General features: G+C 40.9%; 2 protein-coding genes across 5 annotated transcripts in view; one reads left to right on the forward strand and one right to left on the reverse strand.

Moving 5' to 3' along the window:
• SHPRH (SNF2 histone linker PHD RING helicase) overlaps positions 1-15675 on the forward strand; it is a 1098091-nt gene that overhangs the window by 626337 nt on the left and 456079 nt on the right. The gene's annotated exons all lie outside the window — the stretch shown is intronic.
• GRM1 (glutamate metabotropic receptor 1) overlaps positions 9477-15675 on the reverse strand; it is a 296627-nt gene continuing 290428 nt past the window's right edge. For 3 of the 4 annotated variants that reach the window (XM_050949474.1, XM_050949475.1, XM_050949476.1), the window contains exon 9: positions 9477-13193. In XM_050949474.1, coding sequence (XP_050805431.1) covers positions 12338-13193 — 856 coding nt within the window. In that variant the 3' untranslated portion in view covers positions 9477-12337. The remainder of the gene's footprint in view (positions 13194-15675) is intronic. The other variant, XM_050949478.1, reaches the window with a different exon arrangement.

The following is a 15675-nucleotide window of genomic DNA, read 5'->3' on the forward strand; positions in this document are numbered from 1 at the left end:
TCCCAGGACTGGAGTCCTCTGTCAGAGTTGCGCTTCTAGTTCTAGCAACTGCTAGCAGGTTACTGAGTGGCAGGTTGGCACTTGCTAGTTCCAGAAAGCCCTGTGGACCAGCAATTGAGACCAGTGGTCTCTGTCAAAGATATTCAGATTTAGATTTTAAAAAGGAAAGCCTTTTTGCCACAATCTTCTATGTCCCTCTATGTTGGAAGCAGGGTTCTGATTCCACAGTCCCGATTGCATTAATTCAATAACATCCAGGGTGCCATTTGGGATATCTGGCATCCCTTAAAGATAAAAAGTGCTTCAGACTGCCTTCAAAGAGGCATATGACAGGGAACTCCTTAGGCATTGTGTTATCAGTATGAGACTTATGGAACTGGAAGGCCCATAACTCAAATGTATTTGGATACCCAGCTGGGAGTCACTATGTCAGTGTTACTTTTTGCTTATGGGATGCTAAGGCTATAACACTTTAGAATGGATTAATCTTGATATGAATTATGACTTCTTGGCTAAAAAGTTTAGTATTTGATATGCCCTCTGGTAGGAACTGTCTCCTGCCCTTGTAGGGGAGAGGGACTCAATGACTGGATAGGTCGGGGCAGAGAAGCGGGCATTATCTCTAATATGATCCACTGTGACAATAAGTAAAGAACAAAACTGAGTAAGTTACCAGCTGAAAGGAACCATCTGAACTTAGCACACGCTGAGTGAATCAGAAGCATGTAATGGGGCACACTTGGTACATGCTATCTCTGTTGTATTTCCATAGTCACAGCTTTGGGTTTTTACAACTCAGGTTTTAGTTCCTAGATTCTAGAGCTGAGCAAACTATTCATAGGGGATAATTTATTCAGCAAATTTATCCTGTCTTTCCATTTGCAAATGAGCTGTGTAACCCTTATGAGGGTTTGTGAGCCCAGCCAGCTTGTCCTAGTGAAGCCAGTTTCTGTTGCAATGGTGACTCTAGACGTAAACTGCTTCCAGACTGGAGCTATGGTTTTGACTCCAAGTTCCATTACAACAGGAGCCCAACTGTTCAGAAAGCAGAAATGTCATCACAGACCATCTGAATAAATAAAAGGCTAAGGATTTCCCCCAAGGGCGAGGGGGCGCAAATGGCTCAAAAGAAGCAGGACTGAGGTTTGGGAGAGCTCTGAGATAACCAGAGGGCTCAGGCAGAGCTTTCACTTTATCTTGTGCAAGCTCCAGTCTCTGCTGTTTGTGTAATGGGCCTAATAGCCTGTAAACTTCCTGCAATGACTTTGGGGACATCAGACCAGAGGCCAAGAGATGAGAGAGAGAGACCTACCAGGATGGCCTACTTTCGCCCTTCTCAGAAGCACCTGTGTTTCTCCTCCAGCCTGGGATAAGGAAACCATGACTGCTCTGGTTAATATCCAACAGTTTTGGAGCAGGTGCTCTAGTACCCTCTTGAAACAGTAGTTCCTAAGAGACCTACACTGAGTTTTTGGTTTGTGCACTCTCTTTCCTGTCTCATTACTAGGGTCTCTTACCCACAACAACAGGCCTAACTGTCTAGAAGCCAGCCAATGCTAGCACCCCTAAGACAAAGTTCTTCTGTAGCTGGGGACTCCACTGTCTTAGTCACATGTGCTGGGAGTCAGTCTTAGTGTAAGGAGAGTCCAGTCAATTGGGTTTGGTGGGGACACGTTGCCTTGTGGGGATTTTATATTGTGATGAACCTGCTGATTCATTACTTATCACCATAGAATGGGCCAAAGCGAAAGGACAGGTCATTCTCGGAGGGACAGAGAGCATTGTGTTATGCAGAGTGAACAGGAAAAGGAAGTGACATTGAGGATGAAGAGGATCAGGCTTAGGGAGAGAGAGACAGGCTGTGTGAGCTGCAGGTTGGAGGCAGCACTGTAATGGTTGGCCGAATGCTAGGGGGCAAATTTGCAAGCACGCATATCAGGCAAGCCCGATAGATGGATGATCTAACCCATGGCTAGACAACGTATGGCATGGGTGCCGAAGGTGGCATGCGAGCTGGTTTTCAGCGGCACTCGCATTGCCCAGGTCCTGGCCACCGGCCCGGGGGGCTCTACATTTTAATTTAATTCTTAAATATTTAAAAAACCTTATTTACTTTACATACAACAATTGTTTAGTTATATATTATAGACATTGAAAGAGACCTAAAAATATTAAAATATATTACTGGCATGTGAAACCTTAAATTACAGTGAATAAATGAAGACTCGGCACACCACTTCTGAAAGGTTGCCGACCCCTGATCTAACCAGTGGGATTTTAGAGTATCTGCTTGAGGCCATGGCCATCCACATGGAAGCCTTCTGCATTCACACCAGCTCCAGGGAACCCTTGGCCCACTCCCTGACAGCATGGTTCTTCTCACAGCTGATACCCCTGAACTTCCCACCAGGTTGGAGGTTCTGCAAAATGGAGGGGCCTTTGAGCAAAAGTTAGAGCAGCCAGGAAGGCATAGTGCTGCAGAGGCAGTTGGCTCTTCCTTCTTACAGGAAGGGGGAAATCTGTGCATGGAGGATCTCCTCTGTAATATGGATCCTGGGGGAACAATCTCCCCTCTTGGAAATAATGCCTTATAATTCCAAAAGTCATTAGAAGGCATTGCATGGCAAATTACATCCTTTCGCTGGTTTCTTAAAAGGTGAACAGTTCTTTGGTGTTGGGTTTGCTTTGCTTGTTTCTGTCATAAGTGAAAAATTATCTGTGACAGTAAGTGTGAATTTTGGCTATAAAAACAGAGCTGTGGAGTTGAGGTCAAAAGGTAAATTCTTTTTGCAACATGTTTGATCAGGCTGAGATATTGTCAGTAGTGCTGTGAACAGAAGCAGTGTGACTCCCAGTGGGCAGAGCCTGGAGAGGGAGAGAACATAAACAGAGAAAGAGAGGACAGAGCTGGCCTGGCCTAGCGTACTGTGGTCTGCCAGCCAGCTTGCTCTGGCTTTAATGCCTGATTTCCCGTTCCCAGGCATGCAGAGCTCAGTGTCTCATGGGAGGGAGTACTTCAAGTTGCTCAACAGAGACCCCACTAAGTGATGAGTGGGCCAGTGCTGTTTGCCCCTTAAAAAATGTTGGCTTCAAAAAGTTTTGAAAACTAGTCATTATCAGGGTAGGGAGGGAGTGCACGTGAGCACGGTAGTCATCCATACAACTTACTTTTGAGGGAGAAGTACACTGGATACTGCTGCCTTCCTGTCAGAGGCTGGTCGCAGTGGGAATTCAGTGCCTCTGAAATCTAACCACTTATTTTGATGCCTAAAAAATGGATTTGAGTGCCTGCCTTTAGGCACCCAGTTTTGGCCTATGTGACTTGCTCATGGCCACAAAGCACCAATGACAGAGCTGGGAATGGAACTTGGGTACTCCTGGCTGCTTGTCCCATGCTGAGCTCACTATACTAGGATGTATATGCATGTAACATGATGCTTGAAAATTTAAATTAAAAGAAAAACCATGAAAGTCAAAAGTTAATTGCACATGTAAGTCGGCCAGATCCTCAGTTGGTAGAAATCAGCTATTTCAATAGTTTCAGTGGAGCAACAATACTGACTTTCTACTGCTGTTCATTATGCTAGCAGTCATTTTATAAACAGATAACAGTGGTTTAACACATACCAAATGCAAATGTAGCTGAACAGATTTGGCTTCCATGTTCAAACTAGAACCCCCCAAAAATCCCTCAACTCATTTTTTCCCATCAAAAAGGTACCCTTTAGTGAAGAAAAAGTATGTGAATTTTTAATCTAAGGTACATTTAAAAAAAAATCCTATCATTCAGGCCAGTGAAAACAATTGTTTAGAATCTCAGCTCTGATGGGAGCTGCCACTACCAGTGATGGTAGACTAGCCTTTGACACTGGAAGGAAGCTCTTTGCTTTGATGATATTGCAATCTCTTCAGTATAGTGAAATTTCCCAAGGGCAAGATAACAAATAAAGGGCTAGATCTACAGCTCCATTTAGGTGCAAATCAGGGTAGCTCCATTGACTTCAGAACTAAGAATCTTGAAGACTTTCAAGGCAAACAATACACAGTTTATTCAACACAGTTAATTCTCCTTTTTTTCCTCCTCTGAGATGATTTTATCCTCTTTTCTTTTATTACAATCACTCTGTGCAGTGAAGGATGTAGCTGGCTGGCTGTGCTTAACCAAGTCAAATGAGCAGGTGAAAACTTCCAGCCTGCCCTCAAGGAGTCTGCCTGAGGAGAGTAATAGGCCCTGCTTGTTGACAAACCGTTTAAATCTTGTGTAGAGGGCCATTTGTACCACTTAAGCCCCACCTAAGAGCTACAAGGAGCAATCCAGACACTCTTCACCACAGAGAGGGTCTCCACACTGGCTCTGCACAAGCCAAATTAGGGACAGACCGTGAAATTGGACTAGAGCCACCTTTATGCCGATCCATCCCAACACCACACAAAACAAGCGTGGCAGTGCTACAAAACTTGATTTCAGGCCACCGAGGGGAATAGCAGAAGTCAAGGAGGAGGGAAGCTGCCCCTGTATGGGATTCATTCCATCTACACAGAGCCTGAATATTTTGTGAACAGTAAATATGTGGGTGCAGTGATCATCCCTAAATAGTCCCACCCTCACCATTCCCATCCTCACTGTTTTAATTTATCTGCCTTGGTATCAGTGTCAGCTGATTCACCACCTAGAAGTTCTGCGGAGGGAAACTGCACAGGTCATCACACCATTTTACTTTTGTGTTTCTCTCTAGAGTGCTGATATGTGTGTTTGTCTTTGAAATCAAGTTTAAAACAAAGGCTAGTGAAAGAATTCTTTACTGGGCCAAAACAGTGCCCTTCCACCCCAATTTGTTTGGACATTTAAATTTAGAAGGTGTTGGTCTCATTGCAACAACACTAAGCAAAAGGTGTGTTGATCATTTTTTTTGAAGGGGGGATGGGATTAGTCAGAGCACTGAAAATAGAAGTCTTTTTTTTTTCCAGCCATTCACACACTTCTCTCTCTGCTAATATCTGTGTTTTGAAGTTAGCAGGGCTCACTGAGCCATTGATTTTGTTCCAGATGTAGGGCATGCAAGAGCATTGTACATGTTTTGTTGTTGTTTTAACATGCCTGTTGGAAACCTCATTGTTGACAAACCGAAGCCTTCATATTCACCACAGGTTTTCATCCACTTCCTGATGCTTTGATAGACTGGTGCTTGCCAAGTATCTCTTTAGTGATTAATTTATTTGAAAAAAATCCCAACATAACAACCCAATAACAACAGGCTCCCCCCACCTCCTGCTCCCTTTAAGAACTATTTTAAAAGACAACATTTAGGCTTTGTATAAAACAGCTTTTATCAACCGTTTCAGCTGTTCTTCCCTAAATAATGACAAATGCTTTGGCCAAATTTAAACACCAAGGGCCTGATTGCCCCTGACCTTTCACTTTGTTAAATCATTTATGCCTTTGCAAACTAGTGGGATAGGTTGCCAGGGCTTCCTAACGTGGAGGTAGACCAGAGGCCGCTGGTTTCCCTGGCGGCTGCTCTCTTAATGAGCTCTGGGATCGGGCCTTTATACTTCCTGTGCCATGCCTGACCCTCTGGGGGGCAGGCTCAGAGCTCCCTGGTTCCACCCACTCTGGTGTCTGGAGGGGCTCATCTCTCTCTTGGGCGATGGGGACCTGCACTGCCTCACTACAGGGATGATGGGCACCAGTTTACCCCCCTACCCAAGATAAGGATGTTTTCTCTTATGCAGACTGTTTGTGATCCACAGGGGTCACTTTGAGCACAGATGCAATGTCAGTAGTGAATATTATGATCATCTAATCTGACATCCTTGTAGCCCATAGAGCTAGCTTTAGCATTATTTTATTTAGCAGTAACTCAAGGAACCTACAGACCTATATCCTGTAAGACATTGGTTTCACCAGTTAGCATAAGGCTTGAGGCCTACGAACTTTGGCACAGATAAATGGCCTAACGGTCACCCCTAAGTTTTGGGGAACCGAGAATAGCATTTAAGGGGGAAGTTTGTCCATAACACCACTGGCCAACACAGGAACATGCCAGCTTTCGGATATTTTGGGATAGAACATCTACAGATGTCTGACCACAAGAGTGCCATGGCAATGAATTGATATATATGGTAATAAGTTGAGATCATTAACATACTAACCTATAGGAGAAGGGCACCGCAATGTTAGTAGAGTGAGGAAATACAAATAAGGAAACCCCACTACTGAATATGCATTAGGCATAGTGGCATCAACGTCGCATATTATAAAATTGTATCCCAGCCTGTGTGCAGGAGGAGAGAAAGAGGTGAGATGCCAGAATGATGGCCATTGGTGATGAGGAGGAAGGTAATGGTGATGAGGAAGATAATGGCTAACATTTCAGGTTGTTCTGCAGGTTTGATGTGACTATATGGATGTGCAGACGTACATTCTGTATTATCTCTGTCTTGCTGGGTTAGAGTGTTTGTGACTTTGCTATATGTATTAATAAACTATTGTAAATACAGAAGGGTTCCTAAAGTGTGAGTGTTGCAACTGTGCACATTGAAGTTCCTAACTGAACAGTAATTTTAATAATACAGGGCCTGATCTTGGGACAAGAACCTGTCAAACCTTAGAGTGATTACTAGGAACTCTTAAGTAATCAATTTAATGAATACATAATTTATAATTAGGGTACATCCTGGATGGTATGGGCCATGGAATATCATCCAGGGTGTTCTGCATTGAGCTTAATAACTTGAGGTTGAACTAGAGCATAACTTTTAGAAAAACTATAGTCTTGATTTGAAGACCCCAAGTGATGGAAAATTTACTTGCATTTCTTGGTCACCTGTTGCAGTGGTTAATTTTCTTCATTGTTAACTATGCTTATTATTTCCAATTTAAATCTTCCTGATGTCAACTTCCAGTCACTGGATCTTGTTATGCCTTGCTATGTTAGACTGAAGAGACACCTGGTAGCAGATGAGTAGCAATACCCCTTTCCCTCTCCATGCTCTCTATGCTTGGGGCCAGGATGGGGTGATGTAGGAACTACTATTTTGTATCTGTGTCATTGGAGGATTCCCGTACACAAAGGAAATCCTCTATTGTCCAGCTAAACCAGGTTAAAGTCTCCTTTGGACCCCCAGAGATGCACAATGCAGGCTTTAGAGTCTGGAGAATTTCCCTTTAGCACTTCCTCCAACTGTTGTTTGCTCAGATTTAGTGCAGTTTGTTTATACTGACTGTGCCCAATCTGCTTTCTGTAAATGTTTATTTTGTAGTACTTTTATGAAAAAACATTAATAAAAACAACATGAACAGAACCATGTACATGATTTTAAATGACTTAGGTTGTAATATTCTTCCTCGGTGCTACAAATCCAAAGCACAACAGCATGGGAATCAGAATCTAAAACTGACTAGGTACGGAAAGTAAAACTGGCTAGTCTCATTCTACTACCCAGGCTGAGCGAAATGCAAAACACAAAATGAACTTAAGTAGCAAAATGTGTGTTTTATATTTTAAAATGTGTTTGTATTAATAGCCTAAGATATAGGGAGTTGCAAAACCAGATCAGGATTTTTGTTTTAAACATGCAAGGGTCTGATTCTTGACTCATGTCAGTTTTATGCTGATATTGCTCCACTGATGGCAACAAAACATTACTCTTGATTTAAACATGCATAGGTGAAAGGAGAATCAGGTCCATGATTTTCCCCTTGACAATGTTTTTTTAAATAAAATATAAACAGGAATCAGAAATCCTGCCAACCAAAGACTACTTCTGAAAAATCATATTGGATTGAATATGCTAAATATGCCACACAATTCACTTTAAAGGGTGTGTCTAAGAACTTTTCTTCTAACAAATGTTCTTTCGTAAACTAAATGTATTTGTGCCTTTAAAAAATACAGGGAAATGAAAACACTGATTCTGATCTTTTGTACACCTGATTCAAATCAATGCATATATAAAATCAGGCCCTAAATATATTAGCACATATGTAGCGGGGTAAGACTAAGTCCAGGAATAAACCATCAGAACCAAAGCTTTATTCATCGTCCTTGAATATTTTGGAATAAATTCTGAGTTATATATCCAGAGATGCAGCACGGAGCACTTAGCCTGGCAGAGAGCTGACTTATGGCCACCTTACCTGGCTTGACATTTTTGAAAAGACACAGTCATTTAAATGGTTTGGTGAAAAATGACTTTTTGTTTAGAAATTTCAAAATCATTTTTAAAAAGTTCAAACTGCTCAATGCTAATAATCAACATTCTGTTTGACTTGATGTGATTTTTAAAAAACTTTTCAATTTGCTGAAAATTTAGAAAAAAATTGTTTCTAGTTCAATCTGAAACAATTTTTCCTCCCCAATTTGTTGGAATTGCCAGGAAACCAAAAATCCATTATTCACACCGCTCCGCTTATCATGCTCCCATTTTCCCAATGTGCTTAAGTGACTCACTCATCAATCCCAAACTAATGTGTTAAGTGACTCACTAAAGAGCCACTTGAATCACTGGCAGAGTTAAGAAGTTTGCTGATCTTAACATTAAGCATTGCAGGACAGGAAGCAGTAAGGTGTTTGATACATTTGGTGCCCATAGCTCAAAGCAATGGAGACCGCTTTTATGACTTCTGTGACAAGCCTTTACTCTGAATAGGTTGCTTCGGGAGTGAAAGAATTGGCATATGCAAGCACCTGAGACCCATGAAAATTCACATTAACAATTTTCTGGACTGATCCCATGGGGTGGCAGAGATGCCTACCCATTCGCAGTTAAATATTCTCTACAAGCTACAACCCAAGACCCGATGCTCCTGTTCACCAGTAAGCAGAATAGCTTTCTTTTTTAAACCTAGCTTAATCAATACCTGTATGCATTAAGGCATTCTAGTCTCTCTGACACAAAAACTTGTTACTGTAATACACCAATTAAAAGCTCAGATTTTTTTCTGGACATAGACTCATAGACTCATAGACTCTAGGACTGGAAGGGACTTTGAGAGGTCATCGAGTCCAGTCCCCTGCCCTCATGGCAGGACCAAATACTGTCTAGACCATCCCTAATAGACATTTATCTAACCTACTCTTAAATATCTCCAGAGATGGAGATTCCACAACTTCCCTAGGCAATCTATTCCAGTGTTTAACTACCCTGACAGTTAGGAACTTTTTCCTAATGTCCAACCTAAATCTCCCTTGCTGCAGTTTAAGCCCATTGCTTCTTGTTCTATCATTGGAGGCTAAGGGGATCAAGTTTTCTCCCTCCTCCTGATGACACCCTTTTAGATACCTGAAACTGCTATCATGTCCCCTCTCAGTCTACTCTTTTCCAAACATGTACGTTCAAAAATTTTCAATTTATCCCATGAAACAAAAATTAAGAATCTTTTAAAATAATAAATAGAAAATATTTATTATACAGCATCATCAAGATCATTTTGACAAAAAGGCCATTTGAATCTAGCATTTGACAGGCCAAAAGAAATAACTTTTACAGGAAGCTTAACGACTTGTACAGCCACATACACGAAGGTGAGTTCTTGCCCTTTAGATACACTTTATGTATGTGTATGTTTACAGTTTTAACAATTACAAACTTAGACCTACTATACTGAATTTCAAGAAAACTCCTACTCATGATATTATGATTAAACAGTAGTAAAGTCAGTGCTTAATGTGTGCAAATCAGCTAGGTCAGACAACCTAAAATTTGCCATAGGCATACATATCTATATATCTATCAAACATTTTGTCTTATCTAACTCATGTCTTCAAAGTACTAGCCTTGTTGCTATCGGTAGCAAAACAAAACATCTTATACTAATAATAGATGTGAGAATATAGAATCCTTTGCTAGTATGCTTCTCAAGAGAAATCATTGCATTTTTTCTTATTTCTTTAATCTAGCTACAGTTTAAAAAAAAAACAACCAAAAAACAAAACTGAGCCAACAAAAACCAACCAACAAACCGAATGGCATCTTTAGGTTTGACCAGAGACCTCAGTTTTTCAACAAAGATGTGGTGGTTTCTTTGGGCAAAGTCAATTCATGCTTTTCACATCAAGATGATAATAGTAATTGGCAACAAGTCATATTGAAAGGAATACCATAAAAAGAAAAGAGTAATGATTAAATATTGGATCTGATTTGGGTACCAGCCAATTATTTTAATACTGCTGCTATATAATTAGATAAAAAAATAAACACTTTAATAGAAGAATTGATTACTAGCAACAGGCATTTTTAGACTAAAATGAAATAAAAGGGGAAAAATCAAGTATAAATATGAGGAATTCAGAATAATTCTGGCAGAAATATACAAGACCTATGACAAAAAGCAATTATGTAATTATGTTGGCATGAAAAGAACACTTCACAAATATCAAGAGAAAATGAAGTGTAGAAATTATGGAACAGATCCTCAGCTGAAGTCAATCAAGCTATGACAATTTACAGCGGCTGAGGATTTGCTCCATATGAGTGGCCTATATAACACAATATCTAATACATAAAAAACAAAAACCAGCAGACGAACGAACCAAATCAAGCCAACCAAACAAACCACAATTTATTGAATTGATGCACTCAAGCCACAAAAGTTGGATCTGGATTTTGAACCCCAGAACATTTTAAGAATGTCTGGGGCAGGGCTTTGGTTTAGGCCCATCTCTGGCAAATGTGTGAACTGTGGAGAGAAGAGGGTGTGAAAAAGGACAGAAACAGAGAAGCATAGAAATGACCATTAAATATGAAAAGAGCAGAAAGGGAAACCATATAGGCAAAAAACACAGACACTTGGAATAAGACGTGTAAGTAGAAGAGGCTGAGAGATAAAGAACAACTCTGAATAGATCTGGATCTTTGTGTACATATTAAGCACTGATGAAAGTTCTTGATTCAATATGATTTTACTTGTAACTATCTGAAATAATTAGAAATGATCTAAATACGTTTTCCAGTCTTGCCTTTATAGTTTTAATACTGGCATATGCAAGATTTCTAAAACAGACTTTTTATTTTGGTTAACCACACTTGTTGCAAACATTTACAGTAACAAGCTCTCAAAGCACTAGTTATCAATAGCATATTTCCACATAATAAAATATCTGCAAAATAAAGCATCTATTATAAGGGTAACAACCGTCTTAGCTTACATATGAAAAATGTGTTAGCACAGCATACAAACCTTCAAAGATCTATAGTATATTTGTAACAATGCTATAAAACATGATTGGAACATAAAAATATCCATGTATATTTGTAAGACAATCTTCCAGTGGCAGTTATTAGACATTACATTTCACACATACTATACACACACACACAACCATACACTCATTCTCTTGTTTCTACAATGGATTTTATGACTCACGATAAAGAATTGCCTTTTTGTTTGAAGTAGTAATTTTTGCTATAAGTATACAGTTATTTTTGATGTATCTGTTCCTATAGTAACACAATAAACAATGTAATCACATGGCAAATATATTGTATTATGAAAGGTTAGTTGGTAAATATTTTGCTACCGTAAATGTAATGTAACAGTTTAGCCACATGGCTTGCAATCTTATACAAAAGGGCAGTTCTTCTTAGTACTCAGAACATTACAAGTACTACAACAAAGGCTCTTTTAACCAGACCGCTTGAATCTTCACAAAAAATGTTGTGATTATCCTGGCCCCTTTTCAAAATCAGCACAAGTTAAAAAAAATCTAATGTGAGCAACTGATTGTTCTGACAAAACTCTTTTAAAATCATATGTCAGCATGTTATCTTTGCTTTTCCCCAACAGACACGCTACAGTGACTTGCATTTGCATTTCATCTCACCTACTAAACCTCAAGAAATATAAACTCTCAGATAGAGATCTCTTCCCTCGTTCCTGCCACACCCTGCCCCTCCAGCTCTTGCGTCTGCTGCTTCTTCACCAGATGAAGAATTACAGCCATGAGATGTGTTAATGACTTATCCATGGTTGCATTTATCCAGAGTCATTTCCAAGCATTACCAAGAGAGTGTGTGAGTGTGAGTGATTTTTATGTTTACTCATTTTTTTGCTATAGAAGTTGTTTATTGGGTTTGTGCTTTGTCAGAATTTCCTATTGTCTTCTCAAAATACAACTCTTTTATTATTTTTTTTAACAGCTAAATAATTTAAGCCCTCAAATAGATCATTTTTAGTGCAGGATACAGTTTTTGTCCCATCACATATAACGTCACATTCTGCTTTCTCATGCTTCCCCACCCACACGTCTTGGTTCTTTCCACCTCTCCCCCCCAGCAATTTCTAGTTGAAAGCAGCCAAAATCCTCCTTGTTCACACCTTGATGTAATCCTCATTCTACAGGGTGGAGGAGCTTTGTTTATAATCCCTCAGGATGACTGAAGCGTAGGTCACATTTGGCGGGGTGCAGAGCACTGACTCTGACACTGGGGAGCTGGGCACCGAGCTGCCAGAAGCCACCGAATCTCTGAAAGGAGATGGAGGCGTCAGTGCTGGTGAGTCTTCCAGAGTCAGTTTGCTAGTCACCTGCTCCTCTTCCTCCTCCTCCTCTTCCTCCTCCTCCGTGGTCTCCGGCCTCTCGTACACGTATCCTTGAATGAGCTTAAACTTCTCGCTTTCCACCTCGTCGGCCGGCGGCGAGACCGACTCTTCACTAAAAATGGCCATCTGGAGAGGAAGCACCTGCTGTTGCTGCAGTGGAGGCTGGTAGAGGACCCTCACTCCATTCCCTGCACTGGGCATGGGGATCACAGAGTTGAAGTCAGGAATGCCGGTGGCAAACTTGTTGACCACGCCTTGCAGCTGCTCCACAATAGATCTCTGCTGCAGCACCAGACTCTTGGGGGGCTGTTCAGGTAAGAACAGGTTGGTCTCTTCTGCCATTGCCTGAAGTGGGGGTGTTGCTGTCACCCGCCTGTGCACCACCATGGAAGGGCTGCTGGGCTGGCTGAAGCGCACTGGCTCGCTCTCTTCTTCCTCCACCACATTGTAGAGAGTCTTACTGCTGATGTCTGAAAAAGTCAGGCTCTTGCCTTGGCCATGGTAACTTTTAGTGAGGGGCTTGATTACTGCTGTCTGATTGCATCCCGTCTCCTTGCTCGTTACATGCATTGAGAGTCTGTGCCACATGTGTTGTCCCTTGGGAACATGTCTTCCACCTGGTTCAGACCATGACACAGACTTTCCATTAGAACTATGAATAAAATAAAGATGGGTTTATTTGCATTTACAATATGCACACATGTACAGCATAACAAACAAGCCTAGAGGAATACTTGGCTGCTTTTCCTTATTAATTAGTTCCCCTGCTAGTCAGATAATCTCAGAACCAGGCACAGAGAAATACTACAAAGAGAAACCATGATTTATCTTAAAAGCAGCAATTACCAAAATTTGCATCTGAATCCAATTATTCCCTGCCAGCTACTGACCCTGCAGCCAAAACAGAAAACTTGACACTGAGGGCATTGGAAAAGTTACCCAAATTTTAGGCGTGGCAGGTATTTTGGTTTACATCTAAGTTTGCGTGCTGTATCTTACAGGGAAAAATAACAGGCAGAGCTCTAATTAATGCTGGCTGCTGTTTACATGAAAGATTTCCAAACTGATGGAAGAAAAACAAACCACAGTCTTAGCCCTTGGCATTTAAAATACTGGTAGCAGAAGGTACTGCTAATAACTCTTTGTGTCCTGTTAGCCAACCCTTCTCCCTCTCCCCCTCCCAAATGTAGACATACATTAAAAGTCCCAGATATTAAAGGGTCTGAGGGCCTTCCTAGAGGGAAATCCAACACTCTGCTCCACTTTTATGATCTGTGAACTCAGACAGGAAGAGTGGCTCTCTCCACCCAACCAGGAGTCCTATCAAAATTAAGTGGGACATCATAGGACAAAAGCTTTGTTAATTACCCCATCCACCCATGGAGAAGTATATGCAGCAGGCCTCATCCCATTGATTTGAATGCCAGAAAAAGGAAATAAAAATAGCTAACAGGAAGATTTTTCATCTCTTTGCTGTTTGGACTCTTACAAGGGCTGGAACAAAGAACCAGAAAAGCAGAGATCCCCAGGACTGACCTGGGGTAAACTCTGAAAAGGCATTCAATGCTGGCAGATTACAACATCTCGCTCCACTTTTGCAACCCTAGACCAGTGGTGGGCAACCTGCAGCCCATGGGCCGCATGCACCCCATCAGGGTAATCTGATTGTGGGCTGCAGGTTGCTCACCACTGCCTTAGACTGAACTCATTTGTCCATATATGTTACCTGTTTTAATCTGTAAATAACTCTCTCATTTCTTTTTCCAAGTCAATAATTCTTAGTTAGTTTACTATAGGATTTACTACCTGTGTTGTCTGTGGTGTGAGATCTAAGGATCAAACTGATCTGGGGCAAGTGACTGGTCTTTTGGGACTGGGAGCAACCTGAGTATTTTGTGATTTTTGGTGTAAGTGACCATTTATCACTAAATCCAGCTTGCCTGGGTGCCAAGAAAGACTGGAGAGCCCAAAAGGACTGGCTGTGACTTCATGGTAGGACTGATTTAGTAATCTAGGAGTTCACATTTGATGCTGGGTTGGTGAAATCCAATTATAGAACGCACCACCAATTTGCCCTGTTCTGACAGTATACCCTGAGGTAGGCACTCACTGTCACGAACCTTTCCAGACAGTGTGACAACAGGCAAAAATAAAAAACTGTAGAAAGCTGTTCACAGTTTGTTGATTTGTTTGTCACTGCAGAGCATGCCTCCGTATTTTCAGTGCAGAGCGGATTTAACTCAAACCAGGGATGATTTTCAAGCAGGGAAGAAAGTGCTAGCATTTAAGATGGTTGGTTCTTGAAAGTGCAGGAACTAGCAGCTCACGATGCCTAGCCAGAAAGGGTTAAACATCCTGCAGAATAAACAATCCTCAAAAGACTGTGGAGGGATAATGTTTGTATATTTACATATGTATGAGCAGGGTCAATCAACAGTCTCTGTCTATGCTGTATTCTGGTAGTTCAGAGATCAAAAAAAATCCTAGCATTTAAATGAATTTTAAACATGGGTTATCTCGGTATTCATCTCTCTTTAAAATGTACTGTGAACAGTGGAGGAACAAGCAAATTGCTTTAGGTTAATTCTATAGCTAAGTACCAGTGATGGACCTCCTTCAGAGTCATACTAATTACCTTTTGTTCCTGGAGGAACTCTCAACTTGTCAATGAGGACATGAAATTGTGTAAAAGATCCTTGGGTCCTGATTCTGTCATCTCAGATCTGCTTGAGGCTTCATACAAGGGAAGCTTCGGCAAAAGGACTGAGATCTCAGTCCTAAACTGGAACACTGCAATGACTTTGGACTATATTCTATGAACTATTTCTGAAAGAACTCTGCAACTACAGAACTCACCATCTCTGCTATGAAACTGAACCTCAGTGAATTGAACTCATATCTGTATGTATATTGAGCTTTTAACCATTCTCTCGTTTGTTTTTTAATAAAAATTTTAATTTAGTTAATGTTACTGAAATATTGGGTCTGCCTAGCTGAGAGCCAATAACAGCCTAACAGGGATAAGGAAAAATGCTTTATTCTGCAGAAAAAAGGAGAGCCTTGTACCTTGGTACAAAAAACTCTACTCAATACAAAAATCAACAATCTTTTATACACACTCACACACAGGCTTC

This window comes from Gopherus flavomarginatus, chromosome 4 (genome assembly GCF_025201925.1).
Source record: "Gopherus flavomarginatus isolate rGopFla2 chromosome 4, rGopFla2.mat.asm, whole genome shotgun sequence".
In the NCBI taxonomy this organism is placed as follows: domain Eukaryota; kingdom Metazoa; phylum Chordata; order Testudines; family Testudinidae; genus Gopherus; species Gopherus flavomarginatus.